This window comes from Rutilus rutilus, assembly GCF_951802725.1.
Source record: "Rutilus rutilus genome assembly, chromosome: 18".
NCBI lineage: Eukaryota > Metazoa > Chordata > Actinopteri > Cypriniformes > Leuciscidae > Rutilus > Rutilus rutilus.
The window spans coordinates 11,790,763-11,814,649 of record NC_140231.1 but is presented as its reverse complement, the minus strand read 5'-3'; the positions used below and the strand labels follow the sequence as shown (position 1 = coordinate 11,814,649).

Here is a 23,887-nt window from a genome sequence, read left to right as displayed (position 1 = left end):
TGCTCAGGTTGCAACACTGGACATCAACCACACGGCATACGCTAATAACTTTTCATTACTGTCTACTTTCTATGTATAACAGTTCTATCTAATAACGTTTTAGACAGTTAATGAACACGGAGAATGCGAGCATTGTTTGTTTGCTCAGGCTCTGAGACGGCTCTCAGCGCCGTCAAAATAAAGGTTTGCCGCGCCATCAAAATAAGTCACAACAACAAGCGCGGCTTACGTCACTTCAGAGTTCCTACTGGCGGTGCGAATGCAACCAGGAAAACGCTCCTATTGGAACCATTAGTTCTCTGGGAACCAACTTGGTGGCTAGTTCCTAGAACTACCCGCCCGGTGCGAAAGCCCCTTTGGTCGCTGAACATGCTGATTGGTTGAGTTCATGCCGCATTTTGATTAGTTGACTCCACGCAGCATTTCATTTCAACCAGTATTTTTAAAAATCCTGGGACAAATTGTTCCGGGTAATTTCGGTGGAAATGCGGCTTTGGAGATGTATTGATAATTTTTTATCAATATATTTTTTACAAATATATTTTGCCAAAATTTGTTACATATATTATTTTCCACAATTTTTAACTATAAATTTGCGTCTCAATTGGGTCTTGCACCCAACAATGTTATTCACAAGTAAAGTTAGGCTACTTATTGAATGAATTTGTTGGATTACTTTTCTGAACAGCCATTGTGAAAATGTGAAGAAATGTGTAGCTTAACATTTAGACAAGGCCCAAAACAAAGAGGAAAATACAATTTTGTGATCATCTGAATTAAAAAAACAACTTTGAGAAAATGAAAAAAAAAATTATAATATAAATATTTTATAATTAGAAGAAATGATTAATTACACATTTTTATTGTTGTAGGCTAATTATTGTTCAGTTATTATTGAGTCATTATTAAATAAATAAAAACACCATTAAAAGTAGTTTCTCCATATTGCTTATTGGACACGTCAACAAAAAGAATCTGCATTGTTTTGGCTGTAGAAAATCAATATCAGTTTACTGTAAATCTAAGGCAATGTAAACTCATAGAGTGCCAAACTTTTAAAGCCTGAGTCCATCAATTATTTGCCAATATATTGTGTATCTTAAGGGTATAGATTACCCAAAAATGGCTATTTTCACAATGGTTTTGGGATTGACAACCACATTTCGAAATGTCCCGTTCACACAGCAACTTACAGTAGCGTCTCGAATACTGTCTGTATGAACGTGCAATGGGAGTCAAGCCTGTTTTCTCTTATCAGTAACATCAGTAACAGTGACCAAAGTGATATCAAACATGGTGATATCTATAAAACTGAAAAGCCTCATCACTTTTGACACGACAAGAGTCCAAATGAGCCGCGAGTTCATCCGTCAAATCTTTTATATCTGAGTGAAGAGTGGAGCATTTGAGTCGTGCATAAAACACAAAACTGATGTGAGCAGCTCCAGTGGAGAAAAGTGACTGTTCCCTAAAAAAGCGAAACCACACATGAAAACCTGCAACACACTGTAGACACTGTGTGAAAGACAACTAGTCGTCCAGTCCAGTTCCGTTCACACAGCGCAGGTTTTCCAAGAATGTGGTTGTGAGTCCTGAAAATTTACGGGTGTGAGTTTGGTTATAGAATGCGATTGCCACCGTAACTATAGTTATTAAGGACTCAAATACAGGACTTACAACCAGGTTCTATTGCTGTTTGAGCATGGCCCATGTTACTCAAATTATTATAATTTTTTTGTCCATACAATGGAAGTCAGTGGTAACCAAAACTGTTTGGCAACCAACTTTTTTGTGTTCATCAGAAGAAAGTCATACAGGTCGGTAACGCCATGAGGGTTAGTAAATGATGACAGTTTTCAAAATGTTAGGATGACGAGGAACAAATCTGCAGAATATAGTTCTGCACTGCATTGCTCTGCTTTGTGATATGGAATAATTAATAAACTAGTAAACTGAAATATCCATAATCTGCAGCAGTGTATTGATATTTCAGTTTATTTATTAATAATTATTTAGTATTGTCTGGTATCATTATTTGGTTAAATATGAATCGTTTCATTGAAGTTATGAATACACATTTTAAAATGCATAAACTGTTAAAATACTTATTCAGCTTTAGACTGTCTAAAAACGCTCAGATATGTCCTAAACTTTTACACTTTAACTTGTGACAGTCCTATCAACAGCATACTGATATATGTTGAAAATGGATATGGAAGGGAAAATGATGCCAGACGTGCAATCTGTGTATAATTGTTATTGTATAGGGGGCACAAGTGTGAACCTTGTATCGCGTCCTGCTTCCAAATGGAATTGCATTGCTTGCTGAGCTTGCAGGAATCATTTTCAGAAAACAAAAAGGTGAAAAATGTTTGACATGTTGGTAGCCAGATAAATAATGTTTGACCTGTGAATTAGTTTCCCACTGTATCTTCCACATTATTGTTTTTCTGGCAAAATTTTGAATCATTTTGGAATGTCTCATATTAACACATTTTGTAGCATTCACCTTCTCACCATAATGTAGAAGAAGCCCTGCTGCAACCTGTTCATAAAAAGCTTGATATTCTCATGATCCCAATGCAGTGGCAATAGCAAACATGTTACATAAAAATAATCCAGTTATACAATATCCCGCTTTATAATTTGTAAAATTATGTGCAATAGAGTGGTACAAGGGTGACGTCAGAAGACTAATTTGCTGCTGGTTTCTTTGAGATTTTCTTATGGGGTTTTATACATTTTAATTTTAATTTATTTATGAGTAATAGTAAAATAAAGCCCGTGGTAAACATAACTTGATACTTTGACGGTTTGTTCTACAACATAAACTGCACACACTCACACCCCAAACTGTCTTATCTAGTTACTTATTACAAACGTACGTTCAAAAGTAAACATAACTGCTTCAAACTTTGTGTTTTCGGTATGGGTGTGTGCAGTTGAAAAACGTCAAAATATAGCCTAATCAAGTTATGTTTACCACAGGCTTAATTTTACTCATAAATTGAAAACCCCATTATAAAATCCCATAGGATTTATCTTGAGGGAACCAGCGGTGAATTAGTTTTCCGGGTTTTGATGTCATCCCTGCACCACTCTATACCCGCTAGGATTGAACGACTTCAGATTTGAACGACTTTGAGTTGACATCGACTAGTCGCTGATGACATCATTAATGAACAAATAAGCCTAAACCTCGTGCTGAGACTTGAACGCGGGTTGCCTTGTGCACAGTATGTATGTATGTATGTATGTTTGTGTGTGATGTGAGAGCTACTGTCTGTATGTGTGTGCGTTTCAATGCAGCAGTACCCTGGTAATCCAGAGTTCTCGTGAGAGCACAAGTTGAATTTGCTCAGCGAGTTACTCTGGTGTCGAGCAATGGAGCTCATTAAATATGCCCCTCGATCTGAGCTGCACCAATCACATCGGGTTATCTGATATAGGCGGGCCAGAGGCGAGCTAAACAGATGACGACAGCGCTGTGACGTCGAAGTCATTAGTAAACATTGCAAGATGGCTATGGATGAACACCAGTTGTTTGAAACGGCTTTGGCCGCTACAATGAACGAGTTAGACTTGGCTTTTTCTCTAAAAGAGGAACAGAAAACGGCGCTCGAATCGTTCCTTTGCAAGAAGGACGTTTTTGCTGTTTTGCCGACATGATACGGTAAGAGTCTAATCTACCAGTTAGCTCCGCTGGTAGCTAAGCTTTAACTTGTTGTGATTGGTCGTAGTGTTATCCAATTGCGCGCAGTGAGATTTTCAAATGCATGCTTGGTGCCGCCCCTCGAGCTGGGCGATTTTCATTAGTCGACGCCAGACCGTTCATCTTTTAGATTTAGGTCTGGATTTCCAGGCTAATGCAGCAGTGCATTAGTTTAGAACGGCGATTAACTTACGTGTACAATAAGCTATTTAAAACATGCATTCACCTGATAGATTTTGAGCATCCAGATAGTATAATCTTACATATTGTTGAGCGCTCTCGGATTAAGCATTTATTTGTCATTTTATCTGTTGGAAATGAAGCATAAAAGTGGACTTTAAAGATTTCTTGTCCTGTTGCGCCATCTATAGGCCATGATCAGCGACTAGTCGACATCGAGCTTAAAGTGTCAGGGCATAGTCGACTAGTCTGTGCAACCCCTAATACCTGCAGTCCAGCGCCAAATTCTTACGTTTCGTTTCGAACATGATTTCTTGGTGACGAGATTTACCAGGATTGAAGTTATGAGTATAGTAGCACTGGTAGCTACAGGCCACAGTGTTCGGCCTTACACCGATTACATTACTTGCCTACTGCCCCCACTGTCGTTTTGCATTTCAATAGAAATAAAATAAATTTAGTTCAGTAGGACAACGGACACTACAGTTAGGCTATAAGTGAGCCGCGTCTGCTCCATAGAGTAAGAAAAGCAGCGCAGAGTCACGTGACGAGAGTGAGGCGCAATGACTGACAGGGCTGATGGCGGAGGCCAAAAGCGCAAGAGAACTTTTGTTAATAAAAGTCAAACACACATATTTACTTAATTCCTGAATGAATCAGCTGTTTGAATGAATCAATTTTTATGAATCAATAATTAATGACTCAATGACTTAGCCTACTCATTTAGACATTTACCACCAACTACTGGCAGTTTTAGTTTCTTATTTAGAATATCATTTCATAAAAAAAAATATAAAAAACATACATAAAATATATATACATACATATATATATACAGTGAGGAAAATAAGTATTTGAACACCCTGCTATTTTGCAAGTTCTCCCACTTAGAAATCATGGAAGGGTCTGAAATTGTCATCGTAGGTGCATGTCCACTGTGAGAGACATAATCAAAAAAAAAATAATCCAGAAATCACAATGTATGATTTTTTAACTATTTATTTGTATGATACAGCTGCAAATAAGTATTTGAACACCTGAGAAAATCAATGTTAATATTTGGTACAGTAGCCTTTGTTTGCAATTACAGAGGTCAAACGTTTCCTGTAGTTTTTCACCAGGTTTGCACACACTGCAGGAGGGATTTTGGCCCACTCCTCCACACAGATCTTCTCTAGATCAGTCAGGTTTCTGGGCTGTCGCTGAGAAACACGGAGTTTGAGCTCCCTCCAAAGATTCTCTATTGGGTTTAGGTCTGGAGACTGGCTAGGCCACGCCAGAACCTTGATATGCTTCTTACAGAGCCACTCCTTGGTTATCCTGGCTGTGTGCTTCGGGTCATTGTCATGTTGGAAGACCCAGCCTCGACCCATCTTCAATGCTCTAACTGAGGGAAGGAGGTTGTTCCCCAAAATCTCGCAATACATGGCCCCGGTCATCCTCTCCTTAATACAGTGCAGTCGTCCTGTCCCATGTGCAGAAAAACACCCCCAAAGCATGATGCTACCACCCCCATGCTTCACAGTAGGGATGGTGTTCTTGGGATGGTACTCATCATTCTTCTTCCGCCAAACACATTTAGTGGAATTATGACCAAAAAGTTCTATTTTGGTCTCATCTGACCACATGACTTTCTCCCATGACTCCTCTGGATCATCCAAATGGTCATTGGCAAACTTAAGACGGGCCTTCACATGTGCTGGTTTAAGCAGGGGAACCTTCCGTGCCATGCATGATTTCAAACCATGACGTCTTAGTGTATTACCAACAGTAACCTTGGAAACGGTGGTCCCAGCTCTTTTCAGGTCATTGACCAGCTCCTCCCGTGTAGTTCTGGGCTGATTTCTCACCTCTCTTAGGATCATTGAGACCCCACGAGGTGAGATCTTGCATGGAGCCCCAGTCCGAGGGAGATTGACAGTCATGTTTAGCTTCTTCCATTTTCTAATGATTGCTCCAACAGTGGACCTTTTTTCACCAAGCTGCTTGGCAATTTCCCCGTAGCCCTTTCCAGCCTTGTGGAGGTGTACAATTTTGTCTCTAGTGTCTTTGGACAGCTCTTTGGTCTTGGCCATGTTAGTAGTTGGATTCTTACTGATTGTATGGGGTGGACAGGTGTCTTTATGCAGCTAACGACCTCAAACAGGTGCATCTAATTTAGGATAATAAATGGAGTGGAGGTGGACATTTTAAAGGCAGACTAACAGGTCTTTGAGGGTCAGAATTCTAGCTGATAGACAGGTGTTCAAATACTTATTTGCAGCTGTATCATACAAATAAATAGTAAAAAAAAAAAAAATATATATATATATATATATATATATATATAATTAAAAATATACTGTATATAATATATATACAGTATATATATATATATATAATTAAAAATATACTATATATATATATATATATATATATATATATATATATATATATATATATATATATATATATATATATATATAATACATATACATATACATACATACATATATATATAATATATAATACATATACATATACATACATACATATATATATATATATATATATATATATATATATATATATATACTTTTTTTATGTTGAATAAAATACATTTTTTATTTCTAATACTACTTTTTGTAATGTCTATTTGATGCTTTTCTCATTTAACACAATAATGACTTTAAATGATCTTTTGGGGGTAATTTAACTGCCAAATTGAATGTGCGATTAATTAGCGATTATTTAGATTGATTAATCAGCAAGTCATGTAATTAATTAGGTTAAACATTTTAATCGCTTGACTGCCCTAGAAAAAAAAAGTACATCATTGCAATAATGAAAATCTTAAGAAGAATTCTCAAGAATAATATGAGAAACTGAATTATCCAGATGGCAATGAGAATGTAGGTTGAAAATGTGCTTAAAATCAATGGTCCTAAAAAATAGAATTCATTATTTTTATGTAGCCTATATAATAATGAGTCCTAAAATGTGTCCTGACCATTTTTGTGAAGTTCACCTTTGAATCTCTTTTATTAAGTTCACATACATCAGATGAAGGTCATTTGTTTTATGAATCAAAATAATGTATTTCTATGTAGCTATTCACTTGCTGCCTAAACTTTTTTTCAATCACAATTTTTTTTTGTTTGTTTAAGTGATTTTGTCAAAAAAAGGGTTTTCTTCATGCGACATTTAAACACTCATCCACCAATAAGATATACGCTCTTTTCTGGAGCTGCCACTACACGTACCCAACACATTTAGATGCGCTAATGCACAGAAAGATATTTTGCCAACTGGTAGAAGTCCAAAGGGTAACTGCATTTAGCAGTATTTCATGATAAATGTTCGCTGAAGCACATCAGAGCACTCGCACAGCAGCTGTAGAGGCTAAAGGATGCAGACAATGTGAAGGTACACGACTGAGCATCATTAGAGGCTAAGCAATCATTGGCTGACAGGCCTGACTGAGATCCACGTTTAGTTCATCTCATATCAGATCTGTGCCCTCACCTGCCGCTAATAGAGCAGCAATGAAGAAAACAAGCCAGCCATTTCACTGGCCCGTTCTTTGAGCCTGGGTTAATGTAACTATTCATCATGTTTGGACCCCATGTGCCTTTAGCTTGAATAGCCTCTATTAGCAGTCATGTGATTACAGAACACCTTCACAGATATCCCTGTGCTCTTTTCAGGTGATTGATTTTCTCATGGCCCTTGAGCATTAGTGTGGAATTGATTGTTAGTTGGACCTCCAATGGGCGTCATAGTCGCAGACTGCTTGCAGATTGTCAGTGATCGCTGTAACAGGGTTTATGTCTTTGAAACTTAATGCTTGTCTGTTAGACATCTGTGTCTAGATTTCATTTAGGCCAATGTTGACATTGGACTTAATTTTAAGTGGACATAAATTTACATATTGTGTTTTTTTTGCTGCATACTGTAATATTGCAGGTTGGTTTTTTGGACAGTGACATGCAATTAAAAATGCAATTCATGCAGTGACTTGAATATACATCATTGATTAACATGTTTTAATTTTTGGGGGGGAGGCATAAAATCAAACGTCTGATATAATGTTGAAAAAAAATTCTGGCTTACAAATGGCAATGTTAGTTGATCGTAACATTTGGTTTCAATTCAATTAACATTTATTTGTATAGTGCTTTGCACAATACATATCGTTTCAAAGCAGCTTTAAAGAAAATGCATGTATCTAGAGTACAAATTTACACTTTATTTTGATGGTCCCTTAACACATTCTGTTGACTATTAGTAATGTTGCACCTACATGTCTACTAACTCTCAGAGAGTTAGTAGAGTATTAGTAGACTGTTAGGGTTAGAATAAGTTGACATGTACTTGCAAAGTTACTTATAGTCAGTAGTAGGGCTGTGTTGAAAAAATCGATTCACCAATTCTGAATCGATTTTCATATTAATTTCTAAAGATCGATCCGTAACTCAGAGGATCGATTTAATAATAGGCCTACATTTCCCCGTGAACTTTAACTTGCCGCGTCATTGAATTCACACATGCGCGCGAGGTGGAAGGACATTAAAACAACGAACATGGCGGTCAGTAACGTTAAGCAAGCGGTTGCTTTGAAAACTCCAGAAACGCTCAAAGCTGCGATCTGGCACCATTTCGGGTTCAGAAGCAATGCAGAGAACGAGCTTGACAAAAGCAAAGCAATTTGCGAAGCCTGTCATTTTTAATAATACATCAGGTTCGCGTCTAAATAATCGGTCTACTGCTGCTGATATACCTCTGCGTCCTCTGTCGTCTACACCAGTGCAAGTTTGTGAAAGCAGTTGTATCAACACTCTGGAAGGGGGATTGTTCTTTACAACCATCAATACTCCATTCATTTGCAGTTGAATGTCTATAATAATAGTATCAATATGTTGCATAACTACAGTCCTGTAATTCAGGTAACAGCTGGAAAAAAATGCTTTTTTCAAAAACACTTATCTAAATCTCGAAGATCGGATCAGATCGGATCGAATCGAATAATGATAATCGATTCAAGATCTTGAGAATCGGAATCGAATCGATTCTTGAAATTTGAATCGAAACCCAGCCCTAGTCAGTAGAATATCTGTTGGCGGACCATAACATTTTATATGGTACAACTTTGTGAATTATTAATTAAAGTCCCCGTGAACCGGAAGTTGCAACCGACTTTACTTCAGTGTTGTGACATATTTTCAAGTGAATACGCCACAACACTGAATATTGAATAGAGGGCATCAAACTGACTTCTTCAGAGAGGGAACGCCATTCCAGAGCGGAAGCAAATCTTCAGATTTTGATTAAATATTACCACGACAAACTTTTTTTTCTGTGTATTAACTTGCATGGTTTAATTGTTCACCAGAAGACTAGTAATGTGCAGTAACAGACTTTCTGTCAATTACTTCATGTCAACTAGATTTTTCATCCTCCTTTTCATTTCTGTAGACTATATCTTTGATACTCTTATTTGATACTTTACCTGACAAAATGGAAAATAACATAATTTACTCACCCTCATCGCTCAACATGTTTGACTTTCTTTCTTGTATGGCAGGGTTCCCCAAAATGGGGTTCTTGAGTTGATGAAACGCTAATAATTAATTGAATCGAATGTAAAAGTAAAGAAATAAATGGGGATGCACACTTAGGCTAAACAAACTGAAATTGCTTCATAGATTAGTGTGATTTACAAATATTTAAAAAGACTGCAATTTAATTAGTATATAGTCTCAGGGTTCCAGACTGCGGCCAAATGGTCGCATTTTGCGATCGTTTTTCCTGCCGGTGCGACTAAATTTTGTTAGAGTTCGCACTGGTGCCACCAACACATTTCCCAACTGATAAGAGCTGCTCGTTCCTGTTGCAAATGAGAAACATCAAACATAAACTAAACGAAAGCAGAAATAAACCGTGCTACTCATTTGTGCTGCGACAGTGTTATTACACAGTGTTGGGAGATCAAGAGAGAAAGCATGTGAATTCGCCACAGTATTAATAACATTGCTACTTGCGAGATCTATTGAGAAACATTCAAATACAGTGCAGAATTCTCTGATATAAACCATAGCTATCAGATCAAACAGCACTGACGTGGATACCAGGAGAAACGTTGTGCAATGAATGAACAAGCTAAAGGCTTTTCAGTTCACAAATCACCAACATTCACCATGGATTTAATGTAACCATGGTATTGTGGCAGAAATAGTCGAATGTTTTTACAGTATTCATTTCAGGGTTCGTAGAAACTTTTGAGAGTGAAGTCCTTTTCAAGGACTTTCAAGTGCTTCACACTTTTTCCAGCACTTCAAAGCTCTAAATATTATCCAGTTTAAATGTTATTTTGTTATTAACTTACTGTACACTGTAAATGCAATTATGTGTACTTAACTTATATTTATCAGTACTGTACACTGTAACTACATGGGTTAAGGTTAGGGGTAGGTTCAGGGTTAGTACCTAGTTATTACCCAGTTATTGTAATAACTATAATAAGTACATAGTATGTACATGGGGAACAGGACTGTAAAATAAAGTGCTACCGTTATTTTTAATGTGATGACCAAAATCATTATTTGTTCATATATCAAAGATTTTACCAATTTGTAAATCTAAAAGTTCCAAGATGTAGGAAAATTAACACTTGGCAAACAAATGCTTTTATTTAAAAATAAAAAAAGATATGAAATTACCACTATAACCAGTAGATGGCGGCAGAAGAGCACTTATTAGCTTATTAGCCGTTTCCACTCCCTAATATAGTTTTTTTTTTTTTTTTTTTACACGTTATTATGACATCCCTATTATATACTGAAGTGGAACGGATTATTCAACATGTCCATGTGCTATTGGGATCTCTTGTGCCCCCGCTTCTCAGACAGCAGAAACGGCAGGGGTGTTGAAAATGGAGCATGAATGAGGTGTGTATGCATTTGCAAGTATTGCAATGTTGCTTTCCCAGTGGAGACAATTAGGTCTGCTTGGTCACAGAAGTCCTGGGCTCGGAGGCCTGAGATGGAGCTAGGGGATCGACACAACAGGGTGGAACTGGAGACCTTGAAGCCCAAGGTGGATCGGAGTAACGGAGGGCATGAAAGGAGCCAGTGGAGGCGGGGTCGAGGAACTGAATGGCGTTGTCAGTGGAGGAGGGAGTGGGAGGCTGGACGGGACCAGCGGCGTCGAAGGAGATTTGGAGCTGGGTGGGACCATGGGCAACAAAGGAAACTTGGGGCTGGCCAGGACCAGCGGCCAAGAAGGAGACTTGGATCTAGGCAGAACCAACGGCTATGAAGGAGACTTGGTGCTGGGTGGAACAAGCGGCGTCGAAAGACTTGGAGCTGAGCAGAACCACTGGAGACCTTGAGATATGATAATCCAATTCATCATACCATTTTACTGGGACCAGGTACAGCACACCCAGTGGGTGTATGGGCGAGGATGCACTCCATGCCATCATAGTTCACTAGAATACAATATCAAAGATGGACGTCGGTGCCAGCTCACGTGGGCCCTGGCATATCATCTGTATTGGGTATGGCTGAAGGCTGGCTGGGCTCTGGGTCCAATGTGGGCTCAGGGCTGGTGGTCTTCTCCTCAGCAATTCACACTGTGAGAGGTGTCGCATTGCACAAGCACCCACTCCACATAATCTGCGAAACTCCCTCGAGGACCATGCCCAGACAGCTTGGCTTAGTGGAGGTGTTGAGTCCAACATAATAAAGTGCATTGGCAATTGTATGGGTAGTGGGTCAGATGAGCCAGATCTAAAACCTCATGGGAATGGTCCTTGAGGGAACGATCCTCTTGTGTGAGGCAGAGAAGCTGGACTGCTGGTAGATCCATTATAATCTCTTCTTGGTCTGTTCTTCTGTCAGCAGCGGTTGCAAGAAAGGATGAGTTGAGGCTGGATATAAGCGCGGCAGTGATTTTTATTAACAATAAACTGAGATACAAGCATGTAGGAGAACAAGGCGGACATTGAAGATAAAGGAAATCACTAAAAAACTTAACGAGAACGGACAAAGAACAACAGAACTGGTTCTGATTCCTTCCATCTCCGGACATCTCTTTTGGCCACTACTGTCTATAGTCAGGATTCATCACTAGGGGTGTAACGATACACAAAACTGACGGTTCGGTACGTCCCACAGTTTTGACGTCTCGGTTCGGTTCGGTTCGGTTCATTTAGGTAGAGTGGGGGGTTTAGAAAGCTAAAATTGCTTTTTTTTTTTTTTAAACAGTGCTTTAATTAACAAATTGTGTTCTTGTCTTTAAATTAATTCAATCACAAGTAAACGTTTCGCAAGGATAAAAAAAAAATGATCTGCTAATGCTGTAAACTATATAGGAGCCCTTACTTGCACATTACTATAACATTAAAGCTTAACAACAGAGCCTAGACTTTTAGCCTAAATTCAGTTGCTATTTATTTTTAGATATAATAATAATCAACACTCAAGTAACAAATTGTATGACAACATGTAAACTGCACATAAGGCAGTTTTTACATTAACATTTTTACTCTCATTTATTATTGAAATATAATCATTTACACAGTTGCTGTCATTTTCATGACAGATATTTTAAATAATCAAGATGTCATTAACAGGTTAAGTAAAATATAATATATAGGTTAATATAGTGCATTTATTTAGTGAAAGAGTTTATTTCCTTAGCAAACTAACAAGCTGTGGACACTGAATGACTTGCCTGAGGTAAATAAAGCTATGTGAAAAACTAAGTGTTTTATTGACGTATTTCCGCTGTTGAAACACTGACTGAGCGATTACACGAGTTATTATGCCTTTCAGTAAGTATACTGTATCTTTCAACATACCTTCAGGTGTCCATTCATGTTTATTCTGTAACTGAGTAAGAGAATCGCGTTTACTCGCGCTCCGCGCTGCCGCTTTAAATGAGGAGCCTAGTGCGGTGATCTGTCACGCCACATCAAAGAGCGCCAAAACGACATTTAATGTTTGAATTTCGTGATCAAATAGACAGAATTTGAAAGATTACACCTTGCTTATTATCGAATGTAACAAACACTGAGCTTATTGCGATTAAATGTAGTTAATGGTGGTTAGGCAGCGCTGTATTCGTTGTGTAAACATAAGACATGAGGTCCAATGAGCCGGACAGCAGGGGGCGGGGCGGGCGTGTTCGGTACGCCATGAGAGTATCGCGATTCGTATCGTGGGTGGTGTATCGCGGTTTTTCGGTTCGGTTCGAATATCGTTACACCCCTATTCATCACCCTATGTAGAACATTAGTGAAGCCAAACACTATTGGTTTGTTGTGGGTCTTATGACCAGTCACGTGGTACAGAGTTTGAGGACACTGGCTACGTTTACATGCACAACTTTTGTTTCAATCGGACTGAATTCAGACCGATTGATGAATCCGAACGTAGTGTTTACATGAACGCTAATCATGTGATCGGGTTGATATACGCGTTTATATGTCACAAGCTTCAAATCGGAATAGATTTTTTGACATGCGCACACTGCACGAATATACAGAGTTTCCTGCTGTTTGCACATAATAACCATTCTCCTACATTGGTTCTTTATTTGTTTTAAACAGCAGACTTAATATTTATCCATTTCTGGTCATAATTTGGAGACAATGAATGAGCATATGAACCGTTGTGCCATGCTTCTTATATTTATCACGCAATAAAGATGCCCCTCCCCGCACCCAAAAACAGTCGTCTGTGGAAGAGAATCCGAAACAATGTCTGGTGGGAAGTTGTCCTGCTCCACTTTACAGACGCTGAGTGAAAGGAGAATTTTAGAATGATGGGACAATCATTTATATGACACTTTATTCAACAGGAGTAACAGCTTGTTCCGCGCATCATACGTCATTACGCTATTTCTACGTCATTGCACATGCGTAGACCTTTCAGTTTCGGTTTTCAATCCGATCAAGTGTTTACATGTCCTCTCGATCGGATTAGAAAAGGAATAAACCACCCCTTTCAATCCGAACAAAATTTCATTCGGATTGAGCTCAATGGGATCGATTAAGGTGTTTACATGAAAGCTTTTCAGTCCGATTGAGCCATCAATCCGATTACTAACGGATTATTTGGTTGCATGTAAACGTAGCCACTGACATGTGAATAAGATTTGAGAGCTATGGCATAGGGACCGATTTTCAGTTAGTGACATTACATTTTGTATTGTTCCCCACAATGAAAATCATATGATTTCAGAAGGATTGGAATAGAGCAAAACATGTACGGACGCTTTTTTATGGTGCTTTTTTTATTGAAAAGAAAAGCAGCTTGTAATTTTTGCTGAATTTCTACTTTTGTGTTTTTGCTAAAGAAAAGTCATACAGGTTCAGAACGAGGATCCATGGAACCTTTCCATGACAAAAGGTTTTATAGTAGAAAATAGGGCTGTCACTTTGCGTTCGAAAATCGATTGCACAATCAGTTGGACCAACCAACACAAGTTTCGAAAACGAAAATAGGGAATCGATTTTCACGGCTTTCTCTCGGAGCGTGTCCAGCTCGTCACGATACGCCCGCAGCGAACGTGCGTCACACATCAACTGCTGGCTCTGACAAACACACATAACAGCAAATTATACTTCTGCATAATGTGTCTCTTTTTACAACAATCATGTGAATTCTGCCGGTATTCAGACAGTCTCATGCATACAGATACAGATTCGGACTATGGGCTACAATTTCCTACATAGGCGAAATTTGTTTGACATTTCTAATCGTAAACACAGTCATGTTGAAGACTGCAGTAATGTTTTTCATTGATGTTATGGTAGTCCTCTCTGCTTATTGTTTTTCAAGAATGTTGCACTCCTGTTTGTCATTGTCCACGAAACTTCACGCCAATAAATCATCAGAAATATTCGTACCCTCTTTATGTTCGTCCTAATGCCTGTTAGTTGTCTGTGGATTTGCCTATATTTGGCGTTGAAAATGGAAACGTCTTTAGACATGGAAAATCGATTTTACAATCGATTCAATGAACACTTATGTCTCAAAAATCGAACAGGATTTTTTCACAAAAGTGACAGCCCTAGTAGAAAAGGGTTCTTTGGGGAGCCAAAATTGTTCTGAAGCATCACTGCAAAAAACAAACAAATAAACCACAACTTTTGGAACCTATTTTTTAGGAGTATAAGTAAATGATGACAATTTTCATTTATGGTTGAACTTTACCTTTACACTTCCCACAGACGTGAATGAAAGGATACAACAGCATCGTGTGTGTGAGAGAGAGAGATAGATAGAAGGGATGGGTGACATAAATGGGTGGAGTGTAAGAGAAGTGACCTGCCCCCCCCTCTCTCTCTCTCTCTCTCTCTCTCTCTCTCTCTCTCTCTCTCACACACAATCCCTCCCTCGCTCCCTCAGCCTCGACTATAAATAACCGAAAAATGACTTTCAAGGTGCAGAGATAGAATCCATTTGGAATGTTCTCTAAAATGAAGAGTGATTTATGATTTCATACAATTCCTGCTGAAAGCATTCCGGGCTTTGCCCGGTCATCAAAGTCCTGCCAGCTCAAATCTATTATTTATCGCCCTGTATGTCTATGTGGCATCAGAACTTTATGGCAGGTAATGTTTGTCTTTAGCAAACATGATGTAGAAAAATCAATACCGGATAGGATAAATGGCATTAAAAGATGGCGGCGAGAGGTTATTTACACTTTTTAAAAACATCTTCAGTATTATCTGGACAGATATATTGAGGCACCTCAGACCGTTGCTGTTCTGGTAGGTGCGTAATTGAGATGCATCTGTTTAAAAAGGCCAAGTCAGTTAATGTGATACTTTTCCATAAATAAAATTAGGTTTCTTCAGTTTAGGTGACTTTTTGAAATGTCACTGTAATCCCCATAAAGATTAATTACACTGGTAATTTTTAATTTTTATAAATGTTTCAAGCTGCAAATAATTTTACTTCTGTAATTTGGTGTATTTGACTGTAAAAGGACACACACACACACATAAATAATATTTATTTATATACACACACATGTGTGTGTGTGTGTGTGTGTGTGTGTGTGTGTGTGTGTGTATGTATGTATATATATATATATATATATATATATATATATATATAACATGGAACAATGAATCGGCATAATAAAAACAGGGACGTGCATTATGAAAGTCAACAGGGAGAATTCAATATCATGCCATTAAATTTGGACGAGGGTTTTGGTCACACTGTAGGCGAGCATGTGGGTGTCTAGAATCCCAGGATTCTCCATCAGTGAAATAGCCAGTGCTGGGGAAGATACGACGGGCCTGCTCGGAATAAATCACTTTTCCATTGTGTGTGTGAGATGGGGCTGTGCAAGGCCAGATGAAGAAGAAGAAAGATGGAGGGACAGGGACGCTTCAGTGCCTTAATGGAGTTGTTTTCAGCCCTGGTGCTGCTCAATCTTGCTCTCAGGGACCCCACGCGTTCCTTCGCCCTTTTTTACTGCGGCTTTGCGAACTATGTAAACTTCAGCTCAAACATCATGTAAATATACCATTTGAATCCATTGGCGTGTGTGTGTGTGAGGTAGAGCTTGTACGAGTACTTATTTTTAATAGTCAGCGAGTTATCCGGGAAATGTTTACACTGTAAATGACTGTCCAAACGCTGTGCAGCATCAGCGGCCTTTGTCATTGCAGATTCATGCTGCTTGCAATTTCATAAACTGTGTAAAAACGGTCATGACACTTCCATAGTTCTTCTATAGTTTTATAATAGTAGATTTTTGGTTTGTATGTAAGAACAAGAAATTGATAAAACAACTAATAAATCATTAAATCCACTGAGAATGAGAAAAAGTGTTATTTTATTATTATTTATATGCTATAGTTTTTATTAATATTTTTATTTTCATTTAATTTTTATTATATACGCTGATTATCTTATTTTTATAGTTATTTATTTATTATTTAGATTTAACTCATTTTTCTTTCAGTTTTAGTTACATTTCGTTTTTTATTTATTTACAGTTAGTAATTTTAGTTTTAAGTGTTTATCTATTACAATTTTTTTCCGCTTTTTCAATTATTTTCAATTTCAAAATATTTGTAATATTTTTATTTTTAGTTGCTGAGTTGCGTTAGTTGCTGCCCTGCTGATAAACCGATCAATTAATTGAAAAATCTTTAAAAATCAAGCGTTGATTGTGGATAAACAGATGTAATTTGATAAATAAATGTGGATAAACGGATGTAATTTAATCATTTATGCAAATAATGAAATCTTAAATTTAATTATCCATTTAGTTTCCAATTTCTCAGTTGTGATATTGATTTTCTCAAATGATTTTTGATTTGTGTCACTGAACAAATGACTGCACACCTGAACCACCAGTGCGGTTCACCCAAACGAACACTGTTTGGCCAAAAAAATAAAAATAAAAATCGCTGTTTGGATATAAATAGGCAAATACTTAATGATTGGATCATCATTGCAGTGATTATTATGTTCTATCATGTTATATGTTTGGGAATAGTTCTTCTGACCCTAATAGACACATCATGGCCATATTCCAGGATGACAATGTCAAGATCCATCAGGCTCATATTGTGAAATAATGGTTGGGAGGAGCATGAAGGATCATTTTCACACATGAATCAGGACCTTACATTCATTGAAAGTCTTTGGGATGTGCTGGAGGAGACTTTACAGAGTGCTGGACTCTTGCATTCTCAAAACAAGATGTTTGACATTGGAATATATGGCCATGACGTGTCTTCCTACATGCTTGTTTAAGAAATGAAAAGCTACACACTCCATCAATTAGGGTTAGAAGAACTGTTGCCAAACATATAACATGCTATAATCACTGCAATAATGTTCCAGCCTTAGACTCTTAAGCATTTGCCTATTTAAATCTTAACAGCAACTTTCTTTTTGCCATTAGTCGACCTGCTGGGTCACAGAACGAATTGACTGGACGGTTCAACCCTTACCGTGTGAATTCTAAAACCTAGTGACTGGCTTAACTTAGAAATGGGAGATGAAAGCTTGAATGAAATACAGTATTGTTAGCTGTGTCGATGTCCTCATGCTGAGTTGCGTTTTCTAACTTGATGTATCCACAGCAGTTACAGCGAATACGCCTCAAGCGAGGCTTAATGCTATTATGTTTGCGTCAATGTAATTGTAAAAAGCAGTCGTACTGCTTCACTATTTCAGCGATGTGTGCTTGAAATGGCACGCATTTTGCAAATGGAGTGAAACAACATTCAATTCAGAGAGAGGTCGGGTAGGAAGACGCAACGCTGGTCAGTGACAATGCTTTCTGTCTGTGTTCATTTCCCAGGCCTCACCGAGTCTGTCATTGCGGCGGCCTGCTCCAGAGTCGGACAGAGCGTTCTGCATTTGGACAGGTACCACTCTAGACACTATTAGACTGGGAGATTCCTTGAAACTCAGAAGGATTGCTTGCCTATTTTCTTATTTCTGCTTTGTACCTTCAAGTGAAGTGGAATTTGAGGCTCAGTGTCTATGTAATGAGATTTCCGTAAGCAGATGCACACAAACACTTGAATGACGTTGAATAAATTACACTTTTTTCAATTTACAGGAGGAACTACTATGCTGGAAACTGGGCAAGCTTCACATTCAATGGCCTGCTCTCGTGGATCGAGGAATATAAGGTCATTATTTGTTCATAAGCATTATAATTCTATAACCGAGAATTGTTCAAACTGAATAACAAAAAAAACAAAAAACTGATTTACTTTTTAGCAGTTTTAAGATGTAGGTCACCTTGTGGTTTTTAGCCAACGGTTGATTTTGGTTTATAATGTGTGTTCTCAGAATCAGCAGGAGGTACAGATCGCAGAGTCGGAGCAAGTATGGCGAAGCTTGATTGATGAGGGAGAGGATGTGATGCCTCTCAGCTCCGTGGACTCCTCTATTTCCAACTTAGAAGTTTTCTGTTATGCCAGGTTAGCAATAATTGTAATTCACTTACGACTCACATGGTAAAAATTGGCCAAATGCACACATTTTTGATGGCAGGTCCTGTATGTTTGGTCTCATCAATGCACATTTTCTTTGAATTTCAATGAATTTCACAATTATATTTTGGGGGACAGTGCTTTTGGGGGACATTTTGCGGCATTTTTCCTGCTGGTGCGACCAAATATTTATTTAGGTCGCGCTGGCGCGACCACAACGTTTCCAAACAAAATGAAAGCGGAACGAAAATGCGCTACTCCTTTAGGGCTCTTACAGAGTCAACGCGAGAAACACGAGCGACGTGCTCCCTTTCATAGTCTACACGTCGGACGCAAGCAACTTGCAGTATCGCCCCCACCAACAACGCATAGTATTGCATACAACGGTGCGTCGCGTATCAAAAACTGGGACGACACATTTTGCTACGCATAGACGCATAAAGGCCCTTGCACACTGAGTCTGAAATTTTCGCACGTTAAAAAATAAATACGACCTCACGTTATGTCAATCACGCTTGTACACTGCCTCCGAAACTTTCGTCCGTGTCAAAAAAAAAAATCGAATCAGGTTCGATTTTCTGCGTTTTTCGCATCGGTAGCAAGCATTTTGAATGGTGTTTTGACAATTCAGAACCACCGAATCACGAAGCGAAAACGCATGCGATAATTTCGGACTCAGTGTGCAAGGACCTTAATGGCGGCGATGCGTAGCCTTGCAGGCGCATATGCGTATCGATGCGTTGACTCTGTAAGAGCCCTTATGCTTCACGGACCGTTTATTAGTTCGGATCAATAATAGACAGCGCAGCGCCCCGAACTTGCCAGTCGAGGACTCGTGGGCCGATCTCGATCTCGCCAGATTCTGGAGATCCAGTGAAGAAATCCATTGAATTCGCCTCAGAATTAATAACATCATCGCTGTGAGATCCAGTGAGAAACATTCCGATTCGGCGCAGAGTTCTCTGTTATAAACCATAGATATCAGATCAAACAGCGCTGACGTGGAAACCAGGAGAAACACTTGTGACAGAAGTCAGACGCTTACAAGTACTACACATCTTTTTCCAGCACTTCAAAACTATATAAATGTTATTTTGAATGTGATAACCAACACATTTTTTGTTCATCCTTCAAAAATGGTCTTATTTAAACTCTTATTTAATCACTTATTTAAAAATAATAAAATAAATAAATTACCATTGTAAACAGTAGGATGCTTATTGGCTATTTTAACTGCCTAATATATATTTTTTTCACTCGGTTTGCTTTTTAATTAATATTAAGACATTATGAATGATAATAATTAAAGTTAATTTCATCTACACCCTAAATTAAGCTTAGTGCTTTATTGTCAGCCCCAGTGCTACCAGATTTAGAACTCAGTGGCTCCGGTGCTGCTGCCCTCAGATGTTAGTCAGGAGCCTGTGAACTTAAAATAAAACTGCACATTGTAATATCTGTACGTTAGGTCTATTTATTATTAAATAATTTGTCAGTAGGCCAAATAATTATTCATCAAAGTTGTAAATAAAGATTATTGTAGTACGTTTGACAAGAACATGCTATTTCAGTCTTTCTTATAAAAATTTCACAGTTTTTGTGTGTGTAAAAAGTGCTAAAATGGCAGATAATTAATAATATATAAGTTAAATAATTTATAATGAATAGCAATAATAATTTATAAATGCTACTAATAATAAATAAAATAATAAGTTAAATAATATAAGTTAAATAATAGTTAACTATAAAGAAATTACACTGTTGCTACACATCTATGCAATTCCTCATAAAATCCAAATAATGTATACCAACTCTAAATGTTTTAAAATGAGGTTACTCACTAACAATTGTGAATTATATTTTTGATGACTGAAAAAAACACCGCTTTTCTGAGGGTCAACCTTCGGATCAAAACATATGAGTACATAGTGTACAAACATGGTGTACGAACTTAGTGTGCAAGGCCGGAGAAATATTTTAAAAGAACTGCCGGTTGGATGAAGACCAAGAAGAAAATGCATTTATTTTTCTTCTTATAATTATTTGATTCGTTTTTTCTTTTTTGATTGTGTAACTCATTTTCATTTGTTAACTACACGTATTCAATTCTTCAATGAGCTTGTTGTTTTCTGCCTTTAATACATTGTTAGCTAACTGGGAGATTAGTATATGTACATTTCTGAAATGCATAACTTAGACACAGTCACCTCTGATAACAGATAACTAAAATCTGTAATGTAGACACATGCATTTTCTGTAAAGCTGCTTTGAAACGATATGTATTGTAAAAAGCGCTATACAAATAAATGAATTGAACTGAACTTTCCTGTTCCTTATAGTGAGGAAGAAGAGAAAGACGAAACGAAGACCCCGTTAACAAGCTGTCTTCCAGTGAATGCTGAGACTGAATCAGAAGAGACCAAAGGAGGCTCTACAGAGGCTCAAGACACGTTTACAGGTGATGACGCCACAGAATCCAATGCTAAGTCCCAGAACGAGGAGCATCAGGAGCAGCATACATCTGAGATTGCAGAACCCAGCCAATCACAGGAAGAGAAAGAGCCGCAGCCAATCAGCAGCCCAGCAGATCCACCTGTGGAGGTGGAAAAGAAGATAACATATCAAAAGTTGTTAAAAGAAGGACGCAGATTCAACATCGACCTTGTCTCCAAGGTTTGTATTGGTTAAAAATGAAGAGCGAATAATAGGAAACTGATAACTGCTTTAATACCAAGACATCTACTGAAATTAAATCTGACACATAAAGATGTGGAAATAGTTAACTGCTCCATTATTGTCTTCACGTTTACACCTACATGTGTGAATAGATGCTTCAAACTGTTAAAATGACTTACTAAAACACCCTCACATAGTGATCGCAGTCGGCCATCTAGCTTCAAATGAACTTAGAAGGCAGTGAAATGAAATTTATTGTGTTCTCTTTGACCCTCTTCAAAGTTGATGTATTCACGTGGTGCATTGGTGGATCTGCTCATCAAATCTAATGTGAGCCGTTACGCAGAGTTCAAGAACATCAGCCGCATCCTCACCTGCAGAAATGGAAAAGTGGAGCAGGTATAGAGCAGACATTTTGCAGAATTCTAACAGTATAAAATAAATGTAAAATGTTCTTTATCTCTAATGACAATAATATATCTATCTGTCTGTCTGTCTGTCTGTCTATCTAGCTGTCTCTCTGTCTCTTTGTCTGTCTCTTTGTCTGTCTCTCTGTCCGTCTATCTATCTATCTATCTATCTATCTATCTATCTATCTATCTATCTATCTGTCTGTCTGTCTGTCTGTCTGTCTGTCTGTCTGTCTGTCTGTCTCTCATCTGTCTGTCTCTGTCTATCTGTCTGTCTCTCTGTCTGTCTGTCTGTCTATCTATCTATCTATCTGCCTATCTGTCTGTCTGTGTCTGTCTCTCTATCTATCTGTCTATCTCTCATCTGTCTGTCCGTCTCTCTGTCCGTCTGTCTATCTTTCTGTCTGTCTCTCTGTCTATGTCCGTCTCTCTGTCCGTCTCTCTGTCCGTCTGTCTGTCTGTCATCTGTCTGTCTCTCTGTCCGTCTATCTATCTATCTTTCTGTCTGTCATCTGTCTGTCTCTCTGTCTGTGTCTATCTATCTATCTATCTATCTATCTATCTATCTATCTATCTATCTATCTATCTATCTATCTATCTATCTATCTATCTATCTATCTATCTATGTCTGTCTGTCTCTCTGTGTCTGTCTCTCTGTGTCTGTCTCTCTGTGTCTGTCTCTCTGTGTCTGTCTCTCTGTCCGTCTATCGATCTGTCTGTCTGTCTGTCTGTCATCTGTCTGTGTCTCTCTGTCCGTCTATCTATCTATCTATCTATCTATCTATCTATCTATCTATCTATCTATCTATCTATCTATCTATCTATCTATCTATCTATCTATCTATCTATCTGCCTGTCTGTCTGTCTGTCTGTCTGTCTGTCTATCTAAATCCAAAATTCTGTATCCTTCATGTTTTCTCATGTGCATTGTATTATAGGTCTGATATAAGGCATCCTGATTCAAAGTATTGGAGCAATTCCGCTAAAATAATATGATTAAATTGAATTGCTGCTTGATTCATCCATTTCCATTTACTAATGTACCTGATAAGAGTGTTGACGCAAAAGGTGTTTCTCATTTCACTAAATGCAGCATTGTAATGCAAAATCCATCTGTGTGAGTAATTTAGGGCTAAAGGTAAGCTGTTTTCCGCACAATTGTTACACCCCCCTCTGTATGTAATGTGTGTAATATGCATACTTGACTTGTACATGCAAACTTGCACGAATACATACACAAGTCACTACTTGAACCTGCTCTGTCCTGTTTGTTCCTCGTCTGAAGGTCCCGTGTTCGCGAGCTGATGTGTTTGCCAGTAAGCAGCTGACTGTGGTGGAGAAACGCATGCTGATGAAGTTTCTTACCTTCTGTCTGGACTTTGAGCAACACCCAGAGGAGTTCCAGGGTATGACCCCTAGTGTTTGTTTCCCTTCAGCTCTGTGATTCAAGATCTGTCACAGACATGTACTGTAGATTTCAGGTCATGTTAGAAATCTCTGTGAGAATGTGAGAATGCAAAATTGAAATCAATATTGGCCTATTTAGTTTCAAAATTTGTTTTCCTAAAGAAAAAAAGTTTTTCAGATTCTCTCTCTGACTCTGAGTCTGTGTGGGTGGGGGAAATATTAGTAATCAATAATATCATTGCCTAACATTCACGATCCAATCAAATGACAGTGATAATGAAGCCCCACCCTACATTATTTCCCTCATCACAATGTCACATACATTTTAACAAATATAAATATCATGATGTGTAAATTTTTATTACATATTTTTTTATTTAAAAATGCATGTAAATGAAGTGTAAAAAAATAAATAATAATAATATTGGAAGAATATTTAAACTGCATTTTTTTCATTTGTGATAATTGCTTTCTTCTTACTATTCATGTACTTTTTCATGTTTTTTACACAATGTAATGTTTTGGATGGCCTGCCAT

General features: G+C 38.0%; 1 protein-coding gene across 1 annotated transcript in view; it reads left to right on the top strand.

Moving 5' to 3' along the window:
- The window catches only part of chm (CHM Rab escort protein), a 74,818-nt gene that overhangs the window by 5,775 nt on the left and 45,156 nt on the right, over positions 1 to 23,887 (top strand). Inside the window, exons 2-7 of the mRNA XM_084387109.1 lie at positions 18,215 to 18,281; positions 18,479 to 18,551; positions 18,715 to 18,845; positions 21,197 to 21,530; positions 21,816 to 21,932; positions 23,229 to 23,349. Of these exons, the coding sequence (XP_084243235.1) occupies positions 18,215 to 18,281; positions 18,479 to 18,551; positions 18,715 to 18,845; positions 21,197 to 21,530; positions 21,816 to 21,932; positions 23,229 to 23,349 (843 nt within the window). The remainder of the gene's footprint in view (positions 1 to 18,214; positions 18,282 to 18,478; positions 18,552 to 18,714; positions 18,846 to 21,196; positions 21,531 to 21,815; positions 21,933 to 23,228; positions 23,350 to 23,887) is intronic.